The sequence below is a fragment of the Lutjanus erythropterus genome, chromosome 6 (assembly GCF_056507025.1).
Source record: "Lutjanus erythropterus isolate fLutEry1 chromosome 6, fLutEry1.hap2, whole genome shotgun sequence".
NCBI lineage: Eukaryota > Metazoa > Chordata > Actinopteri > Lutjaniformes > Lutjanidae > Lutjanus > Lutjanus erythropterus.
This window is the reverse complement of record NC_139322.1, coordinates 9,219,537-9,238,838: the sequence shown is the minus strand read 5'-3', so window position 1 is coordinate 9,238,838 and position 19,302 is coordinate 9,219,537. Positions and strand designations below refer to the sequence as shown.

General features: G+C 37.7%; 1 protein-coding gene and 1 long non-coding RNA gene across 2 annotated transcripts in view; both read left to right on the top strand.

Annotated features, from left to right (window-relative positions):
• The first annotated feature begins 108 nt into the window (after window positions 1–108).
• LOC146324833 (uncharacterized) overlaps window positions 109–19,302 on the top strand; it is a 30,483-nt gene continuing 11,289 nt past the window's right edge. The window contains exons 1-2 of the long non-coding RNA XR_014770689.1: window positions 109–324; window positions 14,248–14,319. This is a non-coding gene — a long non-coding RNA (uncharacterized LOC146324833). The remainder of the gene's footprint in view (window positions 325–14,247; window positions 14,320–19,302) is intronic.
• Window positions 5,644–7,195, top strand: cebpb (CCAAT enhancer binding protein beta). The gene has a single exon (XM_084720452.1). It carries the CDS (start codon window positions 5,865–5,867, stop codon window positions 6,732–6,734), a length of 870 nt encoding a protein of 289 aa, XP_084576578.1. The 5' UTR covers window positions 5,644–5,864; the 3' UTR covers window positions 6,735–7,195.

Below are 19,302 nucleotides of genomic sequence, written 5' to 3'. Positions count from 1 at the left end.
TAGCGTTTTACACCAATCGAGTGCAGGTCGTTGAGCGCACCAGCCAATCGGCGAGCGTGGAAGCGTTCCACAGACAGCCGAGCGACCAATGGGGGACAGCGAGGGGAAAGACCGCATTTCCTGACCCCACCCGTCCTGTCTGGTGCCCGCTCTGCTCTCAGCCCTACTGCTGGGTGTACAGTAGATGGAGCTCTCTGTGTGTACATGAGATTAAGCACGTTAAACCCGGAGAAGGTGTTATAGCGACATCTGTCACCCGTCAGACTGTGTGATACTACAGCTTCAGCTGTGGAAAAGGCCGACAGATTGACAACATACAGTCAGGTGAGGTATTAACGGCTTAACAGCACATCTTACGTAAAAGTGAAATTATGTCACTTTATGAGAATAAAAAACACACACACCCTACAAATTTAAAAGCTGAATTCATAACCATTAAAATGTTCCCCTGTTCAATTAATTAGAGTCAGGGGTTTCCCTGCTACAGCTTCCATTGGTCTGATATGACTTGTTGGAAATGGTGGCTAATGTTAGCCAATGTTAGCTAACTTTAGCTTAATGTTGCTTTTTAACTGACAATACTGAGTAAGTTCTCTGACCTTATGATTCTCCTGCCCTTCTGTTAATATTATAATAGATACATTTAAGCATTTCCATTATTCTTTATATTAACTGGCACTTGTTGCAACAGTTGCTGTTCAGTAAAAGTTGAGTTGGATTGCTTCAAGTAAAATTAGCAATAGACCTTTTTCAGAGCAGCCATTTTGACATTAAACAGTAGGGTAACCACAGGTGTGACCAGTGATACTAATTATGTTCCAATTAATTCAAGTCAAACAGAGTCAGACTCTTGCTGTTGTGTATGTTGGCTCACTAGAGATGCTTTGCTACATTAAATGGAATGAGACTTTAATTATTACCACTGGTAACACCTGTGGCCTACTATTTCATATCAGTATGGCTGCCGTAACAAAGGTCAGTTCTCTGACCTTGTGATTATCCTCTGCTGTCACTTGTTGCCATAGTTGCTGTTGTTCAGCCAAAGTTGATGATTGTGTTGAGAAAAAATAATGCATTGATGTAATGCAACTCCACTAAAAATAGGCTGAAGTTCCTAAATTGATCATTTTACTTAAATAAAAGTACATAAGTATTATCAGCAAAATGTAAACAAAAATACCAGAAGTGAAAGTTAGTTAGGCAGAATGGCCCTGATCAGAAAATGATATTAGATACTGAATACTGTGTTATTTGTCAGTATACATGTTACCCTGTGAGCAGCATTTTAATGTTGGGACTCCTACATTTGAATTTAAATTCAATTTAAAAATATCGAATTAAAATACTACAACATTTCAAATGAATATACTTAAACTATGAGATCGCTGAAATGGAAACTAAACTCAGTTTAGTCTTTCCTGCAATATTCTTGTTTATCAGCCTGCTATGTAGTCACCTTCATGCACGTAGCACACATACATCATGCACGATTAGTCACAAGCCAAAAAAGACAAACTGTCATGGCAAGATAGTAAGCAGAGGTAGCAGAGACTGAAAGTGAAATGTACGTGTTTGTGTGTGTGAGGGGCTGCCCCTTGTGGCGTATGAGGCCTGTGTGGAAGAGTTTAAGAGCTAGTTCAAGTGCTACCCCTTTGTGCAATATGACTGACAATTCAACCATAAACAATCTTCTTATTAGAAATAAACCTGCCTCCTCCGTGAATTGTCTGTAGCTGAGTAGGGTAGGCCTGCTACTGTTTTTATCATCAGTCATAATAGTTGTACTTGGAGAGCATATTATTTTCTGAGATGGTGCACCGTGTGAAGTTTGAGAAACGCTGTTGTAACTGGTCAAGATGAGAATGATATCATGATAAATAAAGTTAAAAGTAGAGTCAGTAAGATTTGTCCTAGCTGTGTGTAAATGCATCAGGACGTCACAAACCAATGTTTTGGGTCGGCGACATGTCCCAAGCACAGCAAAACAATGAGAAAAAAAAAGGAAATACAGGCACGACCGCATACCTCAAGTAGGTCATACGTGACGATTGAAAGAGACTACGTAGTATGAGTCTCTGCGTTGTTTTTTTAGGAAAATGTTGCAGATTATACCTTTAAATATAATAGAAATCAAAATATAGTTGAGTAAAATAATTTGAAAACATTTAAAAAGTATATAGTAAAGCAAACATGCAATGAAAATACTAAAGTACTACGATTGTCAAAATTGTATGAAGGTACAGTCTGCTCAGTCAGCTGTCTCTCATTCAGTCACCTGGCTTTTATTTCATAAGCTGATATTTTCATCTGCAAAGTGACCAGTAACTATAGCTGTCAAATAAATGTAGTGGAATAAAAGTGGAATGGTGTACAACTCCAATTTCAAAATTCTTGGGATGTTGTAAAACAGAATGTGATAACTTCCTAATCCTTTTTGATACAAACTCAGTTAAAAACAGCACAAAGACAATATATTAAATGTTTTACCTCATCAGCTTCGTTGATTTTTGTCAGTATATGCTTCTTATGAATTTGATGTCAGCAACATGACTCAAACAATGAGACAAGGGTAATGCAAGACTGTGAAAGTTCTATAATACTCAAAAACACTTGTTTGGAACATTACACAGTTAAACAGGTTAATTGGTAGCACATGATAGTATCATGATTGAATATGAAAGGGGCATCTGTGAATGATTCAGTTGTTCAAAAGCAAGGAAGGGGCGAGGCTCACCGCTTTATGAAACACAGGATTGTATAAGGGATATTACTACACAGGCTCGGGAACACTTAAGAAAGCTTCTGTCAGACAACACATTTAATTTGCAAGTTATTGCGTTGTCCTTTTGTATGTCTTACACAGCATCACATCTTTTTTGGGATTGTATTATTTCCCCTGAGATGGAGTGGAGTATGCCTATTAAGCTGTAAATTGGAAATACTCAAGTAAAGTAGACTATATTTTACTGAAGTACAAACCTTGAGAAAACATACTTAGTTAATGTCCACCTCTCAACAGACATAATAGCAGCCAGCAGTTTGTTCAACATCTAACAAGTCTGACCCTACAGTAACTAAATACTATATTGTTTCACTGTTCACTGTGCATATCTGCATTAAATACATTTAACTTTATTACTGTGGTATTTATGCATTACTTGAGTATTTCTATTTTATGCCACTTTATACTGGTACTCTGCTCAACTTGTTAAGTAATAATTGTACTTTTTAATCCACTGCATTTGTTTTATTTTTTACATATAAATCATTAGAAGTAGTTTTAAGGTCACCCCTAATCTGACGTTGGAAGGTTCAGAAGCTGTTTGACCAGCCACGAAGTATACTGGCTCCTTCAAGTATCAAGGCATCAGTAATAATAAAACAATAATACAATATACAGTATACTCTGACAGTGTGAAAGGGACCATTCTGCATGATGAGTACTTATCCTTTATAGGACTTATACTTGCAATGAACTGTATATTTACATTATACTATTCAGGTTGGGACATTAGGACCAAATGCTGATAAAATATGAAAGTAGTTGTTAGATTTCAGACACTAAATGATTATTTACTATTGAGAACTCTGTAATGTAGCTTATTTATAGACATTCCTGCAGTTCACCACAAGATGGCAGTAAGCACTCACGTTAAATCCTGATCACAATTGTGCTGCACAGTATAATTAGTGGTGAGAATCAAGTTATGAAGGGACTGTGTGCATTTATGCTCATTTGACCCGCTGAGTGAGCATGTGTATATGATAATAAGACCTGGTTTGGCACTTGAAACAAGTCACTGTGTCCAGTCAATTGGATATTTTAATATTCTGAGACTGAAACTATACCTCATGAGACATTTATGGGAAACCTCTTGGACTTTGAACACACTGCACGATTTCAGACATAAGCCAGCCTGACTAGATGTCTCATGACACTCACCCTGACCCTCATACAGTGTTGGAGTGGATGCATCATCTTGTACAGTTTCACCACAACATCAACACAGACTGCTTTAACCCAGTCTGTGAAGGTTGTTAGGAAATGGAGTCTGTCTGGATGTGTGTTGTCAGCAGCCAGTTATTGTAATAACTGCCGATAATGTAATAATTTCCCAATGTAATGTAATGTATGTAATGTAAAAGTCAATTATGTAATAACTGGCCAATAATGTAATAATATTTCTGAACCAATGACATAACTTTTTGTGCCTAATATAGTAAGTTATTATATTTTTAGCTTGGTTAAACAAAGTCATCAATAATTGTAGCCAGTAATGTAATAATATGTTTCAGTTTTATTTATCATAAAGAGTCAGACATCAGTAACACTTAACCCTTACTGTTGTTTCTTTAAAATGGCTGCTCAAAAACCTGACCCTTAGATGTTTTCTTTTTGTTTTTTGTCTTTGAGCAGGTATGTGAAAGAATCAACTGTAACGGTAAGTGTCGTGGAAGTGTGACACTTTATAGCCTCTTTTTCTAATGAAACAAACAAAATGAGCCACTGCCAAGACTCTTTGCACGTAAAACAATTAGAGTTGAATGATTCTGAAAAAAATATCTTCTTGCAGTTATGTTTACTTGACATAAATATCCTCTTTCTTGTTGTTTTCTTAAGTCTGTATAATTTGATATGTAGGCCAGAACATCACTGCAGCACTATAACAGTTGATTTAAAAAAGGTATTTTGACACATATTTAGTTTACTTTATCAGTATTAGGCCCTCTGTTTTTTCAGAATTGCAGCTGGCCATATTGCAATTTGATTAAATTTCTATCACTTGTTCAACCCTAATCAATATATCACAATACTGTCTTTTTGAAAATCGATACAGTATCACAAAACTTAATATCACGATACTCAGTTGTATCAATATTTTCTTACATCCCTAATAAACACAGTAGATTATTACATTATTGGCTCCAATTATTAAAGTTTGTCATTTTTTTTAACCCAGCTAATAATGTAATTAACACTTGATAATATAATAACTTATTACATTGCAAAAAGTTATTACTTTAATGGAACTTTGCTTGGCCAGTTTTTGCATTATGGACTATAATTAGATTAAGAAGGGGAAAAACTATTACACTAATGATGGTTATCTGCAACATGTCTCCAGGGCCTCTTTTATACGCGTATTCTTATGAAACGATGACACATGAACTTATAAAATGGTTGCCTCTCAGTGGAATTTTTCCATTATAGTCAAGCTGATGAGACGTGACACTGACTGTAGAGGGCGTGAATGTTCATGCTGTCATGCAATGCTGGTTAGAAGTATTCACCTCATTTTGTTTATGGCAGATGTTGCTCGGCACTCTGGACCAAGCAACTAGAGTTTGTGTGTGCTTTAACTTTTTATTTCTGTTTTAGTTCCTTTTAGGACAAATGAATAAAAACCACTAAGGTTGCATTTCCTCTCTTTATGCTGCTGCTGCAGGCCAAAGTCTTAGCCATAAGTAACTTTCACCAAAGCCACACAAAAACATGGATTAAGTTCGTTTTTTGTGTCCGAAGACGAACAGTTGAATGCGGGAAAGCAGCACAGGTTGTCCTGTTGGCTCCGTCCTCGTCACGTCACACACACCTGCCCAGCTAAACCCCGCCCCTCGGTCTTTAATAAAACCCCCGGAGACAGGAAGACCTGTCAATTCCTCTCCGTCTGTCCATACACACAGCCTCTTCAAAGTAGTTTCACTGCATGTGGTCACAGGCAGTGAGTCGAGGGGGTTTAAACTCATTACAAAAACATTCAGACACTTGAGCCATTTCACAACTGAGGCAGCTGAACCAAAACCACCGTGGGCGTCTCATCTCAGCCCTCCATGCTCCTGCAATCCGGCGGGTGTTAAGATCCATGGAAGTGGCCGGATTCTACGACGAGGGCAGCTTTGCTATCCACGGTCGAGACAGCATTATCAGTCCCGTCAGCGGCGGCTCTTACTGGAGGCTGGGTGACTCGATGACGGAGTTGGGAATTGAGGAGCGGGAGAGAGCGATAGACTTCAGTGTTTACCTGGACTCAGCCCTGCACTGCCCGCAGCAGCAGCAGCATCAGCAGGGGGACGTTTTCTCTGACTTCCTGGCGGAGAACAAGATCAAGAGAGTTGCAGCTCTTCACAACTACAAGAACTACTCGCTGCTGAACGAGCTGGAGACGAGTCAGTGCGACAACTTGAGGGACCCCAGGGAGCCCCCCTACGCGCTGGGTTACACCGAGCTGCAGGAGACCCGTGTGGATAGTGTGCTCAGTCCTGAACTGAGCCGCTACAGAGCTGCTGCTGCTGCTGTTGAGAGAGAAGACAGTCAGGAAGACGCAAAGATGGAGAACGGGTCGTCTGGCTTTGACATGAGGTCCTACCTTCACTACCAGTCCACCAGCGGCAGTCTTGGGAACATCTCCACCGCGTCCTCGACCTGCTCCAGCCCGCCTGGCACACCTGCCCCGTCAGGTAAAAGCAGGTCACCGTCGCACGGGGGCAAAATGTCCAGCGGGAAGGCGAAGAAACGCCTGGACAAGGACAGTGAAGAGTACAGGGTGAGGCGGGAGAGGAACAACCTCGCCGTGAGGAAGAGCAGGGACAAGGCAAAAATGCGCAACTTGGAGACTCAACATAAAGTGCTGGAACTGGCTGCGGAGAACGATCGTTTACAAAAGCGCGTGGAGCAGCTGTCCAGAGAGCTGGCCACCCTGCGCAACCTGCTCTCCGCCACCGGACAGTGTTGAAAGACCTCCGCACGGATCTCTGGGCCGCTTGTCTAATCATTGATGGACTTTTTCAGAGCAAACTGAGCAGCAAGTGTTGAAAACGGTACGCTTCACAGGTGAAGACAGTGACCACCAGTTTACAAGGACAGTTTGAATGGGACTGAAGGAGTGGGTGCATGGATTGCGCAATCATTCTCGATTCTCTTCACATGTCACCGTAGCTTTATTCTCAGATGTAATGTTGTGTATGCAGTATTTCTGTGCAGGTTTTACATACATGCGAGTGAATTTCTACCTTTTGTGTATCTGGAGCAATGGTTGTCAAGGGAAGAGTTGTGCTGCAGTGAAATGATGCAACTCTTTGTAATAGTATTGGCAATGAATGAAATAAGTCTAATTATTTAATATTAAAAGGGGAAATGCTTTAATTGTACTTGATATTTTATTGAATTAAACAGATTTATACTTTGTTTAAACAATTTCACTCGTAATTTCTTCTTTTCTGTCCTTTTGAAGCAGCTGTAGGCGCAGACAGACAGACATGCTTGCTTTAAATATTCACACTCATGATAGTCAGACAGCGTATGACGATGTATGTCAGCTACAACACATTGCAGGTAAAAATAAGGCAAATTTGCCTCTTTAAATTCAGGCTAATATGCTAAAATTGAAAGAGATGTCAACATACTGCAGGAATTTGATGTTTCTTTAGTTGTCACCAGTGGCAGTGACATTTTAATAATGCCCTGGTTCACCATTATCACATCTCATTTTCATTTATGGTTTTTCACAGAGGAGAAAATGGCATTCAGTGGTTTGAGCAACACAGTTGTGCGATGATAGAAACCTCCACTGTTACTCAATCGAGAATTTAAAATGAGGACTGATATTTCAATTAGTCTTTCTCTATTTACATTAGGGCTGCAGCTAACAATTATTTTTATTATAATCTGTCAAATATTTTCTCTACTAATTGATTGTTTGGTCTATAAAATATCAGAAAATGGTGAAAAATGTTCGAATCACTGTTTCCTTAAGCTCAAGATGACTTCCTCAATCGTCTTGTTCTGTCCACAACCCAAAGATATTCAGTTTATTTTTGTAGACGAGAAAAGAAACCAGAAAATATTCACATTTAAGTGGCTGGAATTTTATCAGAATAGTTGGCATTTAATTTAAGAGTTGATAATTAATCAGTTATTCACTGCAGCTTGAAGCAATTCTTTGGAATCATTTGATTTATGACCGACCAGTCTCTTGACACTATTATTGGGTAACTCTTAATGCTATTGGCATTCCTCTGTTTGCTCATTGATTTGACATGCAAGTCCTCAGATCCTGAAATACATCCAACCAATTTCTACTGAAACGATACTGCTTAGAGCAGCACAAAAAAAGGGGAAAAAAAGAGACTCTGTCACACTGCACGTAGCACAGAAATGTTAGCTTTATCTTTAGCACACGGCTCTGTCAATAGTCTGCTGGGTCCACTGGCCCGGAGAGGGGTTCAAGGTTGCATTGAAAATTAATCAGCAACTAACCTCCTCACACCACCTCTGGTCTCGCTTCGACAGCCAAGACCTGGCTGGGCTGGGAGCGAGTGCTTGAGAGATACGAATATAATCCTGAGCAAACGTCGTGAAGTGGAAAGCAGAAAATGTAGAAGTTAAAAATGGGAGTGACACCAGCCATGATAGATAAGTTGACAATTGGTTTGCAGTGGAATTTACCCAGCCCTGAGACTGCATTTCACTGTGTGCACAATATGAAACGTATCTGTCATGAGCAAAGCAAACCCCAGACAGAGAGGATAAAGAAAGAGGCATGGTGGGATTTATATGTGATCCATGACATTTCAGGGTGGGGATTGTTTTCCAACTCTCACTTCAAACAGCAGAGAAAAGGAAAAAACACCTCTGTTAGTTTTTCAACAGCGGACATATTTACTATATTTGTCCTGATATGTTGCATTATATCATCTAAATAAAGAATAAAAACTGTGCTGTTGCTGTTTTGTGTGGTGGGACATGACATTTTGAATATGGATATTTCAACACACTCAATGATGGAACAGTTTAGCTTTTAACTCTTGTGCAATATCCTCCCTTTCCAACACATCATCACTTGAAGAATGCTACACCCACTTTCAAATAAGACATTGTTATCCCCCATGTACAAGACAATAGCAGTAAGTACTTGTGGCCTGGCTTTAAGCCTTACAGTGCAAGTAAAACCGGTAATTTTTAACAGATTAAATAAACATTTTAGCAGTAGTAGAAGAAGTATTCTGATTCTTTACTAAAAGCTACTACAAAGAGTTTTTAACTGGTTATGAAAGTCTCTATTTAAACTGCTGATGCCTCCATATGAACTACAGAAGATAACAAGACTATCTGTTTAATAATTTTATTTTTGACGTTATAGTTTGTGGTTATTACACTGGAAAAGCCTCTGCTTTTGTCCACAGGGGCCTCCAAAATCAACAAAATATCAAAAGTTCCTTCTGTTTGCTTTAAGTTAAAGTACTACCACACTGTGAAAATACTCCACTACAAGTAAGTCCTGTAAGTATTATGTATGTAAGTATTATCATCAAAATGTACTTAAAATATCAAAAGTAAAAGTACTCCTAATGCAGAAAAATGGTCCCTGTCAGTGTTTGACAGTCATATCCAGAGGTGGCAAAAATATACACATTCTACTCGTGTAAAAGCACAGATACTTGTGTAAAAAGACTTTGGCAAAAGTACTGATTCAACTTCTTAACTCAAATAAAAGTGAAAAAGTACGCGCTCTGTCATTTACTCAAAGTATAAAAGTAAAAAGTAGCCCTCTGAACTTCTATCAGCTGTTTGTGTCCAAAGTCAACTGAACCTCACCTTTTTTTTTTCCATGGCCAAGTCTTCTTCTTCTTCTTCTTTTTTTTTTTTTCAAGGACTGAGCGATATGGCTTATCTTGAGATTTTTAGGCAAAGCTGCAATATACAATATATATCTCGATATACATATCACCCCCCCCCCCCCAAAATAAACTGTAAATCCTCAAATTGTATAAACATGTAGTGTTCTTATGATGCGGTGTTGTAGATTAAATTATTAAATGAATGATTAAATATTTTTGATAAATGATCATCAGTAATGTGGATATAATGACTAAGTAGGTAAAGGAAAATAATAGAACGGCTGTAACAGTTTGATAAGTTCAGAAAATTTAATCACTGTACTGTAGTGCAGCCTTTAAAACCAGGAAAATACACTTTACAGGTTATATCACATATAATTATACCCGAAATCTAAGGTGATATCTAGTCTAAAATCACACCATCAATATAATATTGATAAATTGCCCAGCCCTAATATGCACTGATGGATATACTAAGAAATCATCTTTTTTATATGTGTTAATATCCATCTGAGCTGAAATCTGTTTTGATGTTGGGAAGGCGTCTTACCATGAAGCAAAATAATTAATAATTAATAATAATAATGAATAATTCCCCTTAAATGCATTACAAGTAAAGTAACGAGCCTGTTTTGGGAATGTAAGGAGTAAAAAGTACAGATATTTGTGTGAAAATGTACAGAGTGAAAGGAAAATGTGGTCAGAAAAATAAATACTCAAGCACAGACACCTGAAAACTCCACCGAAGTACTGTAACATAAGTATTTCTGCCTTGTTACTTCCCACCACTGATTATATCTAGTGTTTTTGGATTAATATTACTACTGCATTTAAGTGTGTGTTGCACTTTATGGCTGTAAATGTTTTTAAGTTGAGCTAATTTAACTACTTTATAAACTGTTGGATAGTTTCATCTACAGCGATACATCGTACTCTATAAAATCATCACGTTTGTAGCATCACTGTCCTGTGAGAACCACATATCTCCAAAAAGTCAAGTTTTCATAGTATCAGAAAAACAGCCCTGTTATTATCTTCTTGTGACTGTTCGTTTTCCAGTTAATCCAAGAGGCAGGGTGGCTACGGGCTTTTCAAAATGTCTTAAAATCACATATACTACTAAAAGGCCTCAAAAAGTATTAAGCGGGTTTAAAGTCTGTTTGGGAAGATCATAAATATTTATTTATTCACTGCTGTAATCGTAGTCTACAAGGGCCTAATTTCACTCCAAGTGCCAAGACTTGATTCGTAATGCCTCTGTTATCCTGTTATCCTGTTACAGTCTCTTAGGTCTTTGCTAATAAGCATATTTGATCAAATGTTCTTTAATCCAACCAGCTATTGCAACATTTGTTGTGTATTTTTATTGCAAAAGAGTATTAACATATAACCTGCTGATTCATGTAGACACCAGGAGAGGGTTTTTAATAGTTTATGTAGCTTAAGAAGTAGGACAATTTTCTCAACCCATAAAGGAACACTTAATCCTTCAGTTTGTCACAAACATTCACATTCAAACTCACCAAATCTGGAGATACATGTTTTTCACTGGACAGGAAGGGAATGAAAACTTGTAATCTGAAAAGTAACTAGTAACTAAAGCTGTCAGACAAATGTAAAAAGTACAGTATTTGCCTCTGAGATGTAGTGGAGTGGAAGTTTTAATCTCAAGAATACTCAAGAAAAGTACAAGTGACTTGAATTGGTACTCAAGTACAGTACTTGAGTAAATGTACTTAGTTACATTCCACTGAATTTAAGATATAATTAACACAACCACAGGAACTTTGTGTCACATAACGTGTTAATAGTTTAACCTCCAGCACTGTGTTGTTGTAACTGCTTGAGCACAGATCCGGCTGCGTCTCGCTGCTCTCGCTGTAGCTGTCAGTGTTTGGCACAGACTCATTCAAACATTCTAGGCATTCTTTCTTCGATGACCCCTCGTTTCCTAATGGAGCCCCACGCAGTCGTTCCCTGGTCCTGGCGCACATGCTGACAGGAGAGAGGGAAATTCCCACACAGGATGACCTCTTTTCTCGAGAGTTTAGCCCAGCCCCCTCTCCACATTTTACCGTCAATGGGCAGTGTCTGTCCGTAAACTCCTGGTTGCATCACAGCCCCTCCTCAGGCCAACTGGCCTCCTAAAAACTCCTCCGATAAAGCAACACAAACACACGCGCGTGCGCACACACACACACACTCACACGCAGACTCCACCTGTCACTCGAATGTCCACTCTGTACCGGTTGTTGTGAAATTGAAGGATTTTTTATTTTATCTGTGAGTCATGTTAGTATGTTTTTGACACTTAGAAGTAGTTATTCGTTCCTCAAAACACTTTTTTGCAGTGTTGTGTCAGATTGTGTTTCCCAAATTAATCATAAAGTGGAGTGATGAAAACTCAACCATCTATAATTTAACACTTTTAATTATTTAATTTGACTTCAGTCCAGATTTTATGGCTGAAAAAATAGAATAGGTTAAGAATACTAAACTTGCTTTGCTAAGGGGCCACAGAATTATACATACTACATAATACTGTTATTTATCAGATGAAATGAATAAACATTACAAGGCCCCTAACTTATCTTTCTTTAACTTGGTGCAAGGTTTGACAGATAAATCAGATATTTTACTGCTTTCAGCAACTGCAAAAGAATTTTAGTTGTAAATCCTTTGGTTACATTTGAAAAAGTTTATAAAACGTTGAACAGCTGGAACCTCTTCCATCATGCAGTCACTAAATGATGGAATGATCCATAAACATAAACTGTTCCAGGGACAGAATTAATAGCATATTTAAGCTCTTTAAGTACAAAATACGTATTTCTTCAAAACTCCACAAGCTGAGTGTCACTGGATTAGACTTTTATTATATCTCCACAGTACGAAGAGATGTGGCATGCTCAAATTAATGTATAATAATCATTTTAGCCATTATTTAAGCAACAAATGTCAAATATTTGCAGTTTCCAGCTTCTCAAATATGAGGATTTTATTATTTTCTTATGTCTTTGCAAGACATGACAGTAAAGTAAATATCTTAAAATTTTTGAATGTTATTAACACAAAACACAACACTGAAAGATCTTGGTCTGTGTGACATTATAACAGGCATGTTTGACTTTTTTTCTGACATTTTGTAGAAAAAATAATTAATCAGTGATGACAATAATCATTAGCTGCAACCCTAATTTTATGGTACTTTGTAATAAAAGATATTTTGAACCTTCAGCTGTTGTATGTTTAATAAAAACAATGTTGCATCATAACATCTAAACTATTGACCTTTTCATAACACAAACTACAAAATGCAAATATATCACAATAATAACAAAGGAATGACTGTTTTCTGGTATTTTTTTTAAATATGCAGCAAAAAACTCCTTTGGACATAAATTATCAATGTGTTTAAATGGCTGATGATATTCAATATTTCGTTTGCAGTGACTAAATCCCCTAAAAAGACCAAAAGTACCAGTGTGTTGTCTCGTCCATCTCTTAGTTCCCTACCTTGTCTTTTGAACTCAACCCCACACTTATCAGTTCCTACTGAAGACATTACTCTTTACACACAAATACATACTTTCATTTTTTTTTTTTTTTAAAGAGGGATCAGAAATTTCCTAAAATAGCCGGGCACTGCGGTTTTTAACAGGTTTCACAGGAATAAATAGTGCAATCTCACATTTCACATTCACATCCAGTACACATTTGGTGCATCGGTGAGTATTTACTGCAACAGGATCGTGTATATGGGGTTAAATCAAGATAAAATGTGTGACTGGAGCTCCAGGCCACAGGAGAATGTCAGACCTCGGCTACACAGACAGGAGGATCAAGTCATTGCTTGTTTTGGTGTTTTTATGGTATTGTGACAATAAGAAATATATTCTTTATAGATCATCTGTTTCTGAAACCCACCACTCTCAGTTAGTTTCTATTTCATCTCCCACACACACAGATCTCTTTTTCTGTTTGTCATTCTACATCCACCTGATCAGAGTTAAGGTTTGGAGTACCTCAAAGCAATATTCTGGGTCCCATTTTGTTTTCTATTTATATGTCTGTTGCCTTTAGTTGGCTATTTGGCAACCCGGTGATCACCCTTACTAAAATGCTTTATTATCTTGTAATTGATAGCAGACCAGGAGTTAACATCAATTCTGGAAAGTATTTTGAAAAACACGTTGGTAGGGGTTGTGATGTTTTTTCCATCGTAGGATCCGTCCTCTTTGGATTTGTGAAAGTTGTTCATAAATGTCATTGTCTTGTTTCATATGTATATAGACTGATTCATAACCAGAGCTAAAAGTAATGATCATGTGACCCCCAGTAGAGAGAACTTGCATTGACTTGAATAGTTTAGGACACTCAGATATTGAAATGATTTGTGTAGAAATATGCGAGCATGAGGCTGTTGCTCATTATTGTTGTAGTGTGGCACCAGACAGTTTTGAAGATTTTTAAAGCAATAGATATTTGACCAACGTAAACCTAACAAACGGCGATCAAGATGTGTGAAACACTCTATAAAAAGTATCCACAATTAAAACGGATATTTATAAAAGTGATTTTCTAAGTATTGGCGATTTTAACTCTGTGATTTCGTGTGTTTTATGACAGTTCCTCCTCTAAGTGAAAGGGACACCGGATATCCGGGACTCTGTAACGGGAAGCCAGGGCGCTTCAGATACGGTAAGTGGACCAGAACATTATCTCTCCTGAAGTGCACCAAGATTTCGACATCTTTGTTCACTTCTGCTATTTTGCTGGTATGACTGTGAAAACACAAAACTGACGTGCAGAAGTGACTTGCGGTCACTACTAAGCAAGTATCACTGCCCATGTCTTGTGTAACACCAGGCCATCCTTGCAAAATGCGTGTTAGCTTAATAATTAGAGCAACATTTGTGTGTGAGAAGAGGTCATATCAAGACGCTCGGTGTGTGAACGTTCAATTGATGTGTTGTGCAGAGTGATTAACAAGTGTTTCCTTTCTGCACAGAACACTGTAATGATGTATCATTAATAAATCCATTTTTACATCAAAATGTGAATGAAGCCTGATAAAACTTTTCTTTCAGCTTGGTTTAGAGTTGCCAGATCTGTGTGACAAAACCAACCACACAGCAGTTCAAAACCAGCCGAACAGCCAATAAATCCAGCCCAAAAACCAGCCAGATACCAGACCTCAAAATATGCCCCTGCCAAACCACAAACTGCTTTTACAGTCCAACAGAATTGCTACCATTTTAAATAAATTGTAATATATACAAAGTAACACCATAAAGGTTTAGTATGCCAGCATAAAGTACATTTCCCTAAACAGCACTTTTGGCCTTGTGTTATTAGATACAGTATATTATAAAAGAAATGCAGCTCTGTGAATGTTTAGACCAATTTACTGACGCACAAACTAACCTGCTGCTTTGTCTTTTCACCCTCTCTACCCTTTTCCCTCTTCTCCTCCTGTCCGCATGTGTGTAGGATCTGGGCTTAAATAAATAATTTCAATTAAAATATTGATTTCTAGATTTTATTCATGTAATTTGCATGCAGAATAGGTCACCCCGCAGGGTAGACAAAAAAATTCAACCTGCGGCAGCACTTTAAAAAAGTCACCCAGTTCCACAGGAAAACTGAGGACCTGGCAACCCTGATGATTTTGGAATTTGACAGGAAAATTGTTATTTTACGCTGTATGAAAAATGTTTAGTGTCTTTTGAGTGGTTTAGCTGCCTCTATTAAAATAAATATATTATTATTATTATTGCTATTATTATTAGTTCTAGTAGCAGCAGTAGTAATAATGATGATGATGATGATGATGATGATGATGATGATAAGATTCCAGAAATTCCAACATTGTTTTAAAAAAAAGAGATAAATTGCTACACAAGTGCTGAAGGGCCTCTGAGGATGATACCCTAGAATAGATTCAGATTTGAAAAATTTATTCAGCGCACACCATTTTCAAAGTGACACCTGCTCTTACAAAATGTTAAATTGGACCAAATCATGATTATTTTCAACAGTAGTATGTATTTCCTGATAAAAGAAAGCAGTGGTAAAGGACATACTCACATCATTTACTTAAAAGTAGAAATACTACAATACTACTTGGTAGTACTTGGTAGAAAATCATGCATTTAACTTTAACTTTATAAAGGCCCATAAATATAATCATTGTATAATTGAATTCATTTTATACTTTCATTAATACATATCTTTTATTGTTGTAATGTTGCAAAATAATGCATCAAATTTTACAAGCTGGTCATTTGATTTTTATGTAATAAAATGAGATGTAACTCTGGATGTCAATTAAACGCAGCTAAGTACAAAAATATATTTCGTACTATGATAAATTGTAGCATAAAATGTTCATTGGCTAAAAGAATAAATAAATACAGCAATACAGCACAAGAAAAATTGCACTGTTGCTCAGCTGTAAAATTCCCATCATTGAACAAAAGACGACATTTAATCCTCTTTATTCAGACACATTAAATAATGGATTGGTAACATTTTCCCATAGTCACTACAGAATTGTGGTCACTTCAGTCTTTCGGTCATTGTGGGTTGCCTCACATTAATCATTCACAGTCAACAAATCCCATCTGAACAGATATGAGCTCACCGGGTTGATTTAACACTGATACACTGCTATCATACTGGCTCCTCCACACAGATATGCAGACCTCACTTATTTCTAATGCAGTTTAGCATTGCAGGACTTCATAAGGAGGAAGATGTCCGACGAGGCTTTCAAGGTGCTGAAGTTCCTATCAATATAGAAAGTTGAGCCCACTGCACTATTCCTCAAAGCTCTCCGCTAGAACTTTCCTAGATTACCAGACACTCTGACACACTGCTCAATCAGGCAAAGATCCTGTTTTATTTTGACAGCAGGGCGTCCAAAAGTCTGAATTTTATGGAAGTGAAAATCTGTCCATTCAAGAAACTTTGCCACCAATTGTGCAAACAAAAGGCATGGGAAGGGCATTTACTGTAAGCTGTTCCTATAAATTACATCATGGGGGTGGTGATCAAACTTGCTCTGTGAGAACATTTAAATATTATCTGATAGCAGCAGGTGAATCATTTGTCTAGGGCTGCAAATAACAATTATTTTCATTTTCGATTCATCCGTTGATCATTTCCTTTATTAATCATTAGTTGTTTTTTTTTTTTGCTGAAATGCTGAAAAATGTCAGAAAATAGTGAAAAATATAAATCTGTGTTTGCCAAAACCCACGATGACAGCCTCATGACATCAGTTTACTGTTATAGTGGACTAAAGAAACCAGAAAATATTCACATTTCAGAAGCTGAAATCAGAGAATATGGACATGTTTTCTTTACAAATGACTCAAAATGTTTAATTAATTATCAAAATAGTTGATAATAGAGATCGTTTAAAGGCACAGTTAACCCCAAAATCAAAAATATATATTTTCTCCTTGCCTGTGGTGCTGTTTATCCATGCATTTTGTTGTTGTTGTTGTTGTTGTTATTGTCAGTTGCAGAGTTTTGGAGATTTCGGCCATAGAAATGTCTGACTTCTTTTCAATAAAATTGGACTAAATGGCACAAGTCCTGTGTTGCTCCAAGCGCCAAAAAAAACCCCAAATACATTTGAAAAAATGAACACCAGCATCTCTTTCCCAAGATTGTGACCCAGTTACTCAAGATTATCACAGACCTTGTTGTGAGCAGTTGCATCCTATCAGAGGGAAAGTAGTTCTGGTACATTCTACTGTAGAAAGTAAGCAGTTCCAACATGAAACTGCTCACAACGAGGTCTGTGGATTATTATGAGCAAAAGGGGTCATGATTTTTGGAAAGACACTAAGAGACACTGTTTTTCAGTTTTTCAAATGTATTTTTTGGTCCTTGGAGCAACGCAGGACTTGTGCCATTTAGTCCCATTATATGTGAGGAAAGGCAGAATTCTCTACAGCAAAATCTCCAAAACTTGGCAACTCACACCAAAAAATTATAGATGGATAAATAACACTGAAGGCCAGAGGAAGAATCTGTATTTTTGATTTTGGGGTGAAATGAATATGGCGTGAACTGTCCCTTTAATATAGGGACTATGTTATAGAACTAATCCATAAATGGGTTATATCCATGCCTTAAATCCCAATTCAAACAAAAGGCCCCACCTTAAAGGGGCAATAAAAACAGTGTCTCACATATTTAAGAGAAGAGAGATGTGAATTTAGATAGAATGATAGGAAGATAAAACTGAGGGAAGATCTTGTGACTGCATGTCAGACAGCCTGAAGGAAAATATTTTTAAAAATGAAACAACACTTTTTTTTGTTGAGGAGCTGCTCCAAAGTAAATCTGTTAAATGTAAAGTAAATTCTCAGCTGTACACTCATGAAATCACAGACACCAGCTTGGTGTAGTACTAGAAGTCATGTGTGGGCTTTGACATGTACAGATTACTCAACAGGAAGCAGGGCGTGTTGTCGATGGTGGCAGCTATGAAAACACTCACCACCCACACCAGCTCAACAATGTGACCATCCTCACGTTTACCGCTTCTTACCTTTCACCTCTTTTCCAAAAGTTGTTGGCACAAACACAAAATCATTAACACGTATGTGTTGCATCAGGAAATCATACTGACAATCACACATCAGAAGCAACCAACCAAGTGTCATCTTTTTCCATGGCTACTGTGAAGAAAACATCAACAATAACGCAAAAGAACACGGTGGTAACATCTGTGGTTAGGCAGGCAGGTCAGCAAGCTTTGTTTACATGTGGACCATATGTCCTCGACGTCATCAGTTCTTGTTGCGTTCAGTAGAGGAAGGATGCGGGGAGCTTTGAAACACACCAAGGGGGGAAGCACCAGCTTCAACCTCTTGTATTTACGCTGTGACCTACATGCGTGAACTTAGCCTATGACAGTCGAGGTACTATATGTCACACTGTTGAACGGTTGGTCCTCAACAGCAGCAGCCAGGGGGGACAGGAACAGGAAGGAAGCTTACGGGTGAATGTCTCAGTAGACGTAACCAAAGACATCAGCCTCTGACTGAGACGCTGCAGTTTAGTGACAACAACACACTGTTTTTACATAAGTGTTAAAAACAGTCCTGTTGCTTGGTCAGAAAAGGAAATTATGTTCTAGAGACAAAACAATATGCTGACATGTTTAAGTCAGGAGTAAAGAGTGGGCTGATACCAGTGAAGATGTGCTCAGATCCTTTACTTTACCACAATGTTAAAATACAAAATAAAAGTTGAAGTCCTGCTTTCAGAACCATAACTAAGTACAGATGTAGTACGAGAAAAAGGTATTTCATTTAACAAAAGTAAAATGATCTTGCTGAAAAATTTCCACTGACTAATATATTATTAGATTGTAAACACTGATGCATTAATGCTTACTGTTGTAGCTGCTTTAGGTGGAAATACTTTTACCAGAGTTACATACAGTTAGGTAGTTTATTCCAGTGGTTCCCAAGCTAAGGGTCGGGCCCCTCCAAAGGGTCACAAGATAAATCTGAGGGGTTATGCAATGATTAATGGAAGAGGAAAGAAGAAGAAACAAAGTTTAGCCATACAGATTTGTATTATTTTAGACTTCTCCAATGTTTGCTTCTTAAACATATTAAATACTTTAACTGCTTTGGTAGTGACGGGCAGGTCGAC